The sequence below is a fragment of the Oncorhynchus nerka genome, linkage group LG18 (genome assembly GCF_034236695.1).
Source record: "Oncorhynchus nerka isolate Pitt River linkage group LG18, Oner_Uvic_2.0, whole genome shotgun sequence".
Taxonomy (NCBI): domain Eukaryota; kingdom Metazoa; phylum Chordata; class Actinopteri; order Salmoniformes; family Salmonidae; genus Oncorhynchus; species Oncorhynchus nerka.
Window position 1 is genome coordinate 43,646,329 of NC_088413.1, and position 13,272 is coordinate 43,659,600.

Genomic DNA, 13,272 nt, shown 5'->3' on the forward strand with positions numbered 1-13,272 from the left:
TACCTTTATGTGTCTGTAAAATATTACTGTCCTCAGATTTTCAATTCATATTTTTCACAATTGGTTTTGTTGCAAAACACTATATATCCATTGTTTAGCTCGAATGGAATTTTTGTATCCTGCATTAAAAAAATACAAATAAAAACCTGGTTCAACCTTTTTATGCAAGTACAGTACATGTTGGATAAAAAAAAAATTTCATGCTCAGGCCTGATGAAAACATCACATTTGTCGGTAAACTTTGCAAATATCGAACAAAATAAAATGTGTTAGACAAGGTGAGATCTTTTTGTGTCTGTAAAATTAATTATGTGAGAAATTGTGGTGGATGGAAACATAACTATTGACACCCACTATGTTAACAATTATGTTTAGTGTGTCATCAATTTGTAAGGCAACCATTCAGAATTTGACAAGAATATCTGATTTCAAGCTCTTGGTCAATTTCAAATTGCGGGTAACACGTAATTTAGCACACCGTGGGAACAGGTGAGACCTATGTCACATGTCAGCGAGCCCAAACAGTAGAGGCTACTACAGTTCATTTCCACTACAGAGGACCACTCCCTTTTCTTATCTGAAGGCTCGTAAACCGCACCCATTCCTGAATGCCGCAATACCATAGGCTGACGCTGGTTGCTAGGGGCGTGTATTTCCGGTATTGCAGCGGCTGGAATTTCAGGGGTTGCATTCAGTTCATCTCAACGATTGCTACGTTCCGTGATGGTTTATACTGAACAAGACGTTTCCCCAAAACTGTGCGTACCGTCCTTCAACATCATTTGAGCTAGGTCTGTTACTCTTTGGTGGGTGTGGCCTGATCAATACGGGGGATACCATTTGAAATCGCAAAACTCGTTCAGCAAGTTACATTTATAGCCGTTATGTTGAATTAAAGGTTGAACATCGTGCTGTCTTACTGAACACACCCCTTGTGTCCTCTTTGTGGATTTTTGGGTGGGTTTGCGAGCGCACAACCCGGACAGGCACCAAAAACGAGTTCCCCATTCTGTGCTAGCCAGATACATGCAAGACTGTAGCCTCCACAATCATAGGCAAGGATGACCGAAAGCTCCGCGAACAAGCCGGCCAATGGACAAGTTTGTCACCGAGTGAAGAACGGCGTTAAACCGGGCAGAAACGGTTTCATAAAAAACCATCACCATTACCATCATCAGCAGCCGATGTACTGCTATCCCGAGGACAAGGTGAGGCCCAAGCACACTGTATGGATGGAGAATGGATGGATGGTGTAGAAACTGAAAACACCAAGCTGAAAATCAGTATTGTTAGCAATGTAGCTAGCTAACGTTATGTGTATTTAGCTTGATGTGTTTTGAAATGTAGCTAAACGATTTTGATAGCTTTATCGTTACTGACACCTATTTGAATTTGCTAAACAACTGCCCGCAAGCTGAAGCCAACGTTACTGAGTCTACTAAGCTCAGTAAGTTGGACATATGACAGTTGTTGCCAACTATTTTAGTTGGTTTATTAACTAACGTTAGGTATTCATCAAAGTAGATTTGTAATAATGGAACGTTAGCATTATGTAACGTTCAGTGGAGGCTGGTGGGATGCGCTATAGGAGGACGGGCTCATTCTAATGCTGGAATGGAATTAATGGAATCAAACATGGGGTCTCCATGTGTGTGATGTGTTTGATATCGTTCCATTCATTCCAATCCAGCCATTGCAATGAGCCCGTCCTCCTATAGCTCCTCCCATCAGCCTTCATTGGTAACGTTACATCCCACAGTGTTAACTAATTATATCTGCAGTGTAGCCAGCTTGCTGCTTTTCCAGCCTTTAATCTTTTACAAACAACTAGTTAGCTAGCTACAATGTCAACAATCATTTAATTAATCACTGATGCCATTAGCCCAAAGGCCAGCAGATGGTGCAATTCAGTTGTTTCATTTACCGTCCAAAGGGAATCACAGCTATACATACACTCGTATCCTCTGTGAACCGGTTCGTACATAAACACTTTCCATTCAGGCTGCAAAATCATTGATTTCCTCCTTAACTCCATTTAATGGTGAGAAAGCCAAAAAATATGCATACTTTCTTTATGAAACACCATTTTCCACCACCATGCTACAGTAGTTAATGCTAGTCCCTAAATTACATTCAGCCATTTTCCACCACCATGCTAGAGTAATTAATACTAGTCCCGGATGTTGCGTAACCAATTCACTTTTTGGTCCACCAGCAACGATTTAAAAATATTTTTACAAATCTACCAGCCACTCAGATCTTTTACCAGCCAAAAGAAAATACACCCACACACAAAGAACGAGAATGCTTTCTGTTTTTCTAAAACAAAAAATGTATTACTTGTAAAGAAGTAATGGGGTATATTGCATAATTACATTTTTATGACCTGTCTTTCAACCAATGTTTGTTAAAATAAATCATTTAGATACAATAGTAAAAAGAGATAGATAGACAGGTATAGAACTGAATCAACGAAGGCTGAGTATGGCTTATTTGTTATTATAGTTCAAGACTTTATTTTGACATTTTTTACAAGCAGTTCATGATTTGCTCCTAAGAAGAAATGTAGCACACAAATACATCTAAGAGACTAAGTATTTGAGTGTTTTAATGATAAGAAATTACTAAAAGTTCATTAATAAAATATTTTAGGATGGATCCATGCTCAATCAAGCACAATCATTAGGTGAGACAAATGTTCAGCTGCCCCTTTAAGGGATGGCTCGTTACCATAGCAACTTAGGCACTTGCTTGTCTGTGCTGGAAAAAAAATCTTACTACAAATGTCTTCCTAGCAGCAGACTTGCAGCAAACTGAAAGTAACATTGAAAAACAACTTGGTGTGTGTGAACAAAATTATATAACGGGCCAAGAAACACAAGGACAAAGTCACAGTCAGTGGTGTAAAATATCTAAGTAAATACTTTCTAATACTACTTAAGCCATTTTTTGGTGGTATCTGTACATTACTTTACTATTTATATTTTTGAAAACTTTTACTTCACTACATTACTATAGAAAATAATTTACTTTACTCCATACTTTCCCTGACACACAAGTACTCATTACATTTTGAATGCTTAGCAGGACAGAAAAATGATCAAATTCATGCACTTAGCAAGAAAACATCCCTTGTCATCCCTACTGCCTCTGATCTGGCAGACTTACTAAACACAAATGCTTCAATTGTAAATTAAGTCTGAGTGTTGGAGCGTGCCCCTGGCTAGCCATAAATAAATAAAAACACATTGTACCCTCTGGTTTGCTTAATATAAGGAATTTTAAATTATTTTTTACTTTTGATACTTAAGCATATTTGAGAAATTCCATGTACTTTTAATACTTAAGTATATTTAAAACCAAATACTTTTAGACTTTTACTCAAGTAGTATTTTACTGGGTAACTTAACTTGAGTAATTTCTATTAAGGTACAGTATCTTTACTTTTACTCAAGAATGACAATTGGGTACATGCATGTTAGCATTGGCGAATGGGAATATGATGCTCAAAGTGACTCAGACTCATTGTGATGAATCTATAAAACGGAACTAGCTAGCTACATAAACGTATTTTTGGGAATTCAAAAATGTATTGGAATAAATAACCAAACTATACAGCTAGCTAGCCAGCTATGGTGCGGGAGGTAGCCTAGCGGTTAAGGGCATTAGGCCAGTAACCAAAAGGTAGCTGGTTCGAATCCCAGAGCCAGCTCGGTGAAAAATCTGTCTATGGCTTTAAGCAAGGCACTTAACCCTACGTGTTTCCTCTAAGTCGCTCTGGAATAGAGCATCTACTAAATTAATAAAATGTAAATGTCTGTAGCTAGCTACCTGACAAGAGTGCTATGTTAGCTTGATAGGTAGATAAATAGCTTTAGGTTGGTTGCTTTCCACCAAGGACGTTGCCTATCCCTCACTTGGCCATGGGAATTTGAAGGTATACTTGGATGTGACTATGTAAAACTTAATTTGTGGGTTGAGGGGTGAGGGCTGTCTACTTCGCATTTGTCCGCAGCCCTGAACTGAAAGTTTCTAAATAAAAGAATGCTGAAACCTGATTGGCTGAATGTGATACGCTAATTTCGGGACGAGCATTAACTACTCTAGCATGGTGGTGGAAAATGGTGTTTCATAAAGAAAGTACGCATATTTTCCCTTTTTTTCACGCCTTCTCATCATAAAATAGAATTAAGTAGGAAATTGACGCCTTTCCAGCCTTAATGGAGAATGTTTTATGTACAAACTGGTCCACAGGTGATACGAGTGTATAGCAAGCTGCATACATTCCCTTTGGACGGTAAGATGAAACGACTCAATATTGCCATCTGCTGGCCTTTGGGGTATGACATCATCAGTGTTCTCTCTAGAAGATGTTGAGCGTAATCTTAAATAATCTTAACTGGGTGTAGCCCTGCTGCCGCCTGATGGTGCTGCTATTCCTCACGTCTTTTGTCATTTGTCATTGGTGTCCTGCATTAAGCTGCACAGACGGTAATACACTCTGTCTCCCGGCGACCGGCTTGTACATCCTCCATTCAGGCTCCAAAGGCATCTGGGGAAAAAAACGGGGAAAATATGCGTACTATCTTAATAAAATAACGTTTTCCACCACTAGTTTTGGATTTTCTGACAACTTCCAGATGTTGCACACAACATTCAGCCAATCAGGTTGCAGCAGTCTGTTGCTTACCCCTGGCTGAACAGGATGCACAATGACAGGAAGTAGCATTATCCACTCTAGCATGGTTTGTTGAAAGTTGGGTTTTATTAAGACGGTACGCATATTTTCCCAGTTTGTTTTTGGGGCGGCATGCCATTAAAGCTAGTTAAGGAGGAAACCGATGCATCTACAGCCTAAATGGCGGATGTTTTATATACCAGACGGTTACTAGGGGACAGGAGTGTTACAGTGCCTTCAGAAAGTATTCAGACCCCTTGACTTTTTTCACATTTTGTTATGTTACACCGTCATCAATCTACACACTATACCCCATAATGATAAAGCAAAACCAGGTTTTTAGAAATGTTTGCAAATGGTGCCAGGTTTCCTCTAGACGTGGTTTTGGTGCCCTTCCCCAAATCTGTGCCTCGACACAATCCTGTCTCGGAGCTCTATGTACAATTCCTTTGGTCTCATGGCTAGGTTTTTGCTCTGACATGCACTGTCAACTGTGTGGGCTTTTATAGACAGGTGTGTGCCTTCCCAAATCATGTCCAATCAATTGAATTTACCACAGGTGGACTCCAATCAAGTTGTAGAAACATCTCAAGGATGGTCAATGGAAACAGGATGCACCTGGGCTCAATTTCGAGTCTCATTGCAAAGGGTCTGAATAGTTATGTACTTATGTTTTTTATTTTTAATAAGTTTGCAAAAATGTCTAAACCTGTTTTCCCTTTTTCATTATGGGGTATTGTGTGTAGATTGATGAGGGAAAACATGCATTTTATTTTTGAATAAGGCTCTGACTTAACAAAATGTGGAAAAAGTCTGGGTCTGAATACCAAATCCACTATACTGAACAAAAATATAAATGCAATAATTTCAAAGATTTGACTGAGATACAGTTCATATTAGGAAATCAGTCAATTGAAATACATTCATTAGGCCCTAATCTATGGATTTCACATGACTGGGAATACAGATATGCATCTGTTAGTCACAGATACCTTAATAAAAACAAAGGTAGGGGTGTGGATCAGAAAACTCGTCAGTATCTGTTGGGACCACCATTTGTGTCATGCAGCGAATGACGTTCCTGCAGTCAGCATGTCAATTGCTCGCTCCCTCAACTTGAGACATCTGTGGCATCGTGTTGTGACACAACTGCACATTTTAGTGGCCTTTTTATTTTCCCCAGCACAAGGTGCACCCGTGTAATGATCATGCTGTTTAATCAGCTTCTTGATATGCCACACCTGTTAGGTGGATGGATTATCTTGGCAAAGGAGAAATGCACACTAACAGGGATGTAAACATTTGTGGCAAAAATCTTTGAGATATAAGCTCTTTGTGCATATGGAACATTTCTGGTATCTTTTATTTCAGCTCATGAAACATGGGACCAACACTTGACATGTTGCACTTATTATTTTTTTCAGTGTAGGTTTAAAAGACTCAGGTCACAAAAAATGAAATGAAATTTAGCAATATACCACATTACTTCTTACTAATACAATTCTTGTTTTAGAAACATTACAAAGCACGGTCATCCGTTTGTGTTTTTTTGATGTAATTATGTCAAAAATATTTTAACAAAATTATTGTTAAATTAACCTTAACCCCTTTCCTAACCTTAAACTCATTATCCTAACCTGTTATGATAATTCTCCTAACCTACTGCGTAAATTCTCCTAACCTGATATGAAATGTCAAATCTGACATTAATTAGTCAAAAACTGGATTCCTTCTAGTGAAATTCTCACAGGCATATGTGAAGACCTGAGTGGCCCCGTTACCAAGGTAATCTTAAAGGGGCAGCTGAAAAATGTTTGTCACGGAATATTAAATTTAAGTCTTACTAGTAATACATTCATTTTTTTTTTTACATTACTGAACATGCTCATCTGTTTTTGTGTGTGTAATTATGGTAGGGAAAACATTTGGCTGGGAAAAGATCTGAGTGGCTGGTAGATGTTAAAATTAAAAATAAAATAAAAAGATTCTACCTGCCACAGTGTCTGGTATACAAAAAAGTTTGTTTTAGTCCCTGGTCACAACCCTATACCTGTACTCCCCAACTCCCTAGCCTGTACTCCCCGACTCCCTAACTCCCCATCTATAGAGGGAACGCAGAGGAACAGGGCGCTGTTCATTAATTTTCCACCCCTTGATCCAGACGTAATTTTAATTAGCCTAGTGTATTGCAAATTCGATAATATCTCTTTCATGAGTCAACAACATATCTTTAAGATGGCTCTAAATTAAAATTCTCAGAGACAATTCTATCAAGTTGGCTATATCAATGTCTTGCCCTATATAGCCACTTTTATCCAAAGCGATTTAGTCATGCGTGCATATATTGGCTCCAGCGGGAATCAAACTCACAACCTTTGGCGTTACAAGCGCCATGCTCAACCGACTGTGTGATCTTCTAGCTAGAGCATTTTTAGTTTAGTTTATTAATTCGACCACTTAAAAAAACAAGCACACATAAAACTTAAAAGCCATACATGCACATTAATAAAATCATCGAGGATAACACACAAAGTCTGGGACTTATTTCCATTGTGGTCCTCTTGAGACAAGATGGCTAGACAAGATCGAACACAGTGTGGCAGTGAAATAATAAAACCTAAACATAAAAGAAGAACATCGATCTCATCATTCCAGTTCCATCATTGTATTGGAAGTCAAACACTGGGGCCCAGATACTGATGTCTTGCCAACTAGGGTATGACAATTCAATAAGGCATTGCCAAGACATCACAAACAGATCTTAGATACAAGGAAATGAATCAAGGATTTAACCTAGGCCTACTTGTTGTAGCTACACTAGCTCATTTTCCCAGGCGTAAGGCGGAGAGTGGGAGGGACGGGAATGCATGGTCTGGTAATTGACTCCAAGCTGATTTTTTAAAAATGTATTTCACCTTTATTTAACCAGGTAGGCTAGTTGAGAACATGTTCTCATTTGCAACTGTGACCTGGCCAAGATAAAGCATAGCAGTGTGAACAGACAACAGTTACACATGGAGTAAACAAACAATAAACAAGTCAATAACATAGTAGAAAAAAAATCTATATACATTGTGTGCAAAAGGCATGAGGAGGTAGGCAATAAATAGGCCATAGGAGTGATTAATTACAATTTAGCAGATTAACACTGGAGTGATAAATTATCAGGTGAACATGTGCAGGTAGAGACACTGGTGTGCAAAAGAGCAGAAAAGTAAATAAAATAAAATAACAGTATGGGGATGAGGTAGTTAGGTGGGCTATATACCGATAGACTATGTACAGCTGCAGCGATCGGTTAGCTGCTCAGATAGCAGATGTTTGAAGTTGGTGAGGGAGATAAAAGTCTCCAACTTCAGCGATTTTTGCAATTCGTTCCAGTCGCAGGCAGCAGAGAACTGGAAGGAAAGGCGGCCAAATGAGGTGTTGGCTTTAGGGATGATCAGTGAGATACACCTGCTGGAGCGCGTGCTACGGGTGGGTGTTGCCATCGTGACCAGTGAACTGAGATAAGGCGGAGCTTTACCTAGCATAGACTTGTAGATGACCTGGAGCCAGTGGGTCTGGCGACGAACATGTAGGGAGGACCAGCCGACTAGAGCATACAGGTCGCAGTGGTGGGTGGTATAAGGTGCTTTAGTAACAAAACGGATGGCACTGTGATAAACTACATCCAGTTTGCTGAGTAGAGTATTGGAAGCTATTTTGTAGATTACATCGCCGAAGTCGAGGATCGGTAGGATAGTCAGTTTTACTAGGGTAGGTTTTGCAGCGTGAGTGAAGGAGGCTTTGTTGCGAAATAGAAAGCCGACTCTAGATTTGATTTTGGATTGGAGATGTTTGATATGAGTCTGGAAGGAGAGTTTGCAGTCTAGTCAGACACCTTATAGATGTCCACATATTCTAGGTCGGAACCATCCAGGGTGGTGATGCTAGTCGGGCGTGCGGGTGCAGGCAGCGAACGGTTGAAAAGCATGCATTTGGTTTTACTAGCGTTTAAGAGCAGTTGGAGGAAGGAGTGTTGTATGGCATTGAAGCTCGTTTGGAGGTTAGATAGCACAGTGTCCAAGGAAGGGCCAGAAGTATACAGAATGGTGTCGTCTGCGTAGAGGTGGATCAGGGAATCGCCCGCAGAAAGAGCAACATCATTGATATATACAGAGAAAAGAGTCGGCCCGAGAATTGAACCCTGTGGTACCCCCATAGAGACTGCCAGAGGACCGGACAACATGCCCTCCGATTTGACACACTGAACTCTGTCTGCAAAGTAGTTGGTAAACCAGGCAAGGCAGTCATTAGAAAAACCGAGGCTACTGAGTCTGCTGATAAGAATATGGTGATTGACAGAGTCGAAAGCCTTGGCCAGGTCGATGAAGACGGCTGCACAGTACTGTCTTTTATCGATGGCGGTTATGATATCGTTTAATACCTTGAGCGTGGCTGAGGTGCACCCGTGACCGGCTCGGGAAACCGGATTGCACAGCGGAGAAGGTACGGTGGGATTCGAGATGGTCAGTGATCTGTTTGTTGACTTGGCTTTCGAAGACCTTAGATAGGCAGGGCAGGATGGATATAGGTCTGTAACAGTTTGGGTCCAGGGTGTCTCCACCTTTGAAGAGGGGGATGACCACGGCAGCTTTCCAATCCTTGTGGATCTCAGATGATACGAAGGAGAGGTTGAACAGGCTGGTAATAGGGGTTGCGACATTGGCGGCGGACAGTTTCAGAAATAGAGGGTCCAGATTGTCAAGCCCAGCTGATTTGTATGGGTCCAGGTTTTGCAGCTCTTTCAGAACATCTGCTATCTGGATTTGGGTAAAGGAGAAGCTGGGGAGGCATGGGCGAGTAGCTGCGGGGGGGCAGAGCTGTTGGCCGAGGTTGGAGTAGCCAGGAGGAAGGCATGGCCAGCCGGTTGTAGTGCATGTGCATGTCACTGTTGCTAGCCTTTGAGGTATGGGAGAGAGAAGCATGACTAGTCACATGTGGTTGCAAAGCAGTGTGGGGCTTGATTTTTCAATGGAAAGACTCAAAGGCCACTCCTGTATGTGTTTCAAACCTCAGTATTGCAGTGTGTGTAAAAATGTCTCTCACATATTAACCTATCATACCAATAAACTTTTATTTGATTTACTGTATAGGCTATGCCAGCTGTCCCTAATAACAGGTGGATTTCTATTGTGAAATAGAAATCATAGGATCACCACTTTATTTTAAGAATGTGAAATGTCAGAATAATGGTAGAGAATGAATTATTTCAGCGTTTATTCCTTTCATCACATTACCAGTGGGTCAGAAGTTTACATCCACTCAATTATTATTTGGTAGCATTGCTTTTAAATTGTTTAACTTGGGTCAAATGTTTCGGGTAGCCTTCCACAAGCTTCCCACAATAAGTTGGGTGCATTTTGGCCCATTCCTCCTGACAGAGCTGGTGTAACTGAGTCAGGTTTGTAGGCCTCCTTGCTCGTACACGCTTTTTCAGTTATGCTCACAAATTTTCTATAGGACTGAAGTCAGGGCTTTATGTTGGCCACTCCAATTCCTTGACTTTGTTGTCTTTAGGCTGTTTTGCCACAACTTTGGAAGTATGCTTGGGGTCAATGTCCATTTGGAAGACCTATTTGCGACCAAGCTTTAACTTCCTGACTGACGTCTTGAGATGTTGCTTCAATATATCCACATAATTTTCCACCCTCATGATGCCATCTATTTTGTGAAGTGCACCAGTCCCTCCTGTAGCAAAGCACTCTCACAACATGATGCTGCCACCCCCATGCTTCATGGTTGGGATGGAGTTCTTTGGCTTGCAAGCCACCCCCTTTTTCCTCAAAACATAAAGATAATCATTATGGCCAAACAGTTCTATTTTTGTTTCATCAGACCTGAGGACATTTCTCCAAAAAGTACGATCTTCGTCCCCATGTGCAGTTGCAAACTGTAGTCTGGCTTTTTTATGGCGGTTTTGGAGCAGAACGGCCTTTCAGGTTATGTCAATATAGTACTCTTTTTACTCTGGATATAGATACTTTTGTACCTGTTTCCTCCAGCATCTTCACAAGGTCCTTTGCTGTTGTTCTGGGATTGATTTGCACTTTTCGCACCAACATATGTTCATCTCTAGGAGACAGAACACGTCTCCTTCCTGAGCGGTATCACGGCTGCGTGGTTCCATGGTGTTTATACTTGCGTACTATTGTTCGTACAGATGAAGGTGGTACCTTCAGGCGTTTGGAAATTGCTCCCAAGGATGAACCAGACTTGTAGAGGTCTACCATTTTTTTCTGAGGTCTTGTCTGATTTCTTTTATTTTTCCATGATGTCAAGCAAAGAGGCACTGAGTTTGAAGTTAGGCCTTGAAATACATCCACAGGTACACCTCCAATTGACTCAAATGATGTCAATTAGCCTATCAGAATCTTCTAAAGCCATGACAACATTTTATGGAATTTTCTAAGCTGTTTAAAGGCACAGTCAACTTAGTATATGTAAACTTCTGACCCACTGGAATTGTGATACAGTGAATTATAAGTGAAATAATCTGTCTGTAAACAGTTGTTGGAAAAATTACTTGTGTCGTGCACAAAAGTAGATGACCTAACCGACTTGCCAATACTTTAGTTTGTTAACAGTGGTTGAAAAACAAGTTTTAATGACACCAACCTAAGTGTATGTAAACTTCCCGACTGTAGTTTGTTTATTAAAAAGAGGAGCGTAGCAGAATACAGGCCTAATAATCATAAGCCGTTTAGCAGATGCTCTTATCCAAAGCGATAAAAGCGTCCGTCATGCATGCATACATTTGACCTACGGTTGGCCCTGGGAATGCCGTATGCATGCCTACTTGTTTTAATAATCCAGGCGTAGATCAGTGGCAGCATTTCGTTGTTTTGATTTATTTCATTGGCAAGATGTTTGATTCATGTGAGTTGGTTAGGAGTGTCGTATCTGCTTGGAGAGTGCTCAGAAACAACACCCTCAGTCATGGAGCAGCCCCTCCCTTTATTTGACTCACAAATCTGATAGCCAGAGCAACAGTGCTTTACATATGGTCAGTGTAAAAACATAGCTAGCCCCTAGTATCCTTCTGTAGGCTATTTTGAATATCTCACTTCCTCTTCCCACAGTGCTAACACTGTAATAATATTCACTGACCACATAGACTAGTCACCACTTACTGAACTAAAATTTTGTTCGGTGATGATGGGAACACACAGAAATTGTCATATGAATGACCAGGAATTAGGTTATGCAGACACCTCGGCGCTAGCTGCCAGACAAGTATTCATTTACATTTTTGCGTGCGTTAAAGACATCAGATGGTGGCAAGTGCTTTGAAAAGTGTTTGTCCCCCCGTGTATGTGAGACCGTAGGAGAGATATGTAAGCCATGCCTTCTATGTTTTTATACAAAACATGCAACAGCTTGTTATTACTATGATCCAAGTGCTTTGAAATACGTGTATTACCCGGACTTGTGAGACTTTCACATTTCCAGATCATGAAACTCATGTCATTTACAGTGTCAATGGGCCTGGACGATATCAAAAAGCAAACCAAACTCTTTGCAAATATGTATGGACGTTTTGTTAAAGTCAACAAGGGTATGGACAAAAAGTGATTGGAATCAAAAGGAAAGACCCTTTACAGTATGTTTCTTGTTGTTGTTGACATGACCCCTTAGGGATGAGTAAAGGTAATTTAACTGAATTGACATTTCCTTCATCCCAACCACCTCATATCACCATCACCCAAAAACCCAGAATAACACTCAGACTTGCCTTTTACTACTAGCGCTGACTGTGCTGATAACTAGAGAACCAGGTTACTATAACCAGCTTTCCATCTAACCTTTTTATGTGAGTAAAGTACACTAAAGAATGTATGCTAAAGAATGTCACTACAGGCCTGATGGAAATAGCCAAATTGTTGGTAAACTTTCAAAATGTCGACGAAACAAAATATGCTAGACAATGTGGGATCTTTTTGTGTTTGTAAAATTAAGGATGTGAGAAATGGCAGTGGAAACACTATTATGCAAATATTGATATATATAATAAGCATTATATCGAAGTAAACTTGGAGTCACGCGATGGTATGTTGTGTGGTCCTCCCGTCTACGACTTCTCAGGAGAGCACGCAGTTTATTAGGCTACAAATGAAATACATTATGATGAATGCCACAGGGTGGTGAAAGTGCAAGGTGATGAGCTTGATACTCCCTTCCAATACATAGAGGGTCTTATTCTGTTTACATGAGGATGGAAGTTTGGCTGCTGTTTGCCAAAAAAAACTGTTCTTGCTCTTATGTCCATAATAATCTCATCATGTAGTCGGCTACCTGTCCTGCACAGTATTCTCGAGCTGTTTTTCTTATGACAAACCATTAGTAGAGTTGAAAATGCGATGGAAACTCATTTAACTTACATTTGATTTCGGTACATGAGAATTTAACCACAACTGTTATTTTTATGTGCATTACGTCACCACGCACAGCCTTTGACCCGCAATTTGATGGAAACACATCTGGTGGTAAAATGCGCATATTGTTTTTGTGCAGATTTTTGAATACTTGCCTGAAAATCTGTCGACAATTGG

At 40.4% G+C, this 13,272-nt stretch overlaps 1 protein-coding gene across 2 annotated transcripts in view; it reads left to right on the forward strand.

Annotated features, from left to right (window-relative positions):
- Positions 1-737: 737 nt before the first annotated feature.
- sptlc2a (serine palmitoyltransferase, long chain base subunit 2a) overlaps positions 738-13,272 on the forward strand; it is a 101,534-nt gene continuing 88,999 nt past the window's right edge. The window contains exon 1 of one of the 2 annotated variants that reach the window (XM_065004115.1): positions 738-1,208. In XM_065004115.1, the coding sequence (XP_064860187.1) occupies positions 1,062-1,208 (147 nt within the window). In that variant the 5' untranslated portion in view covers positions 738-1,061. The remainder of the gene's footprint in view (positions 1,209-13,272) is intronic. The other variant, XM_029687482.2, reaches the window with a different exon arrangement.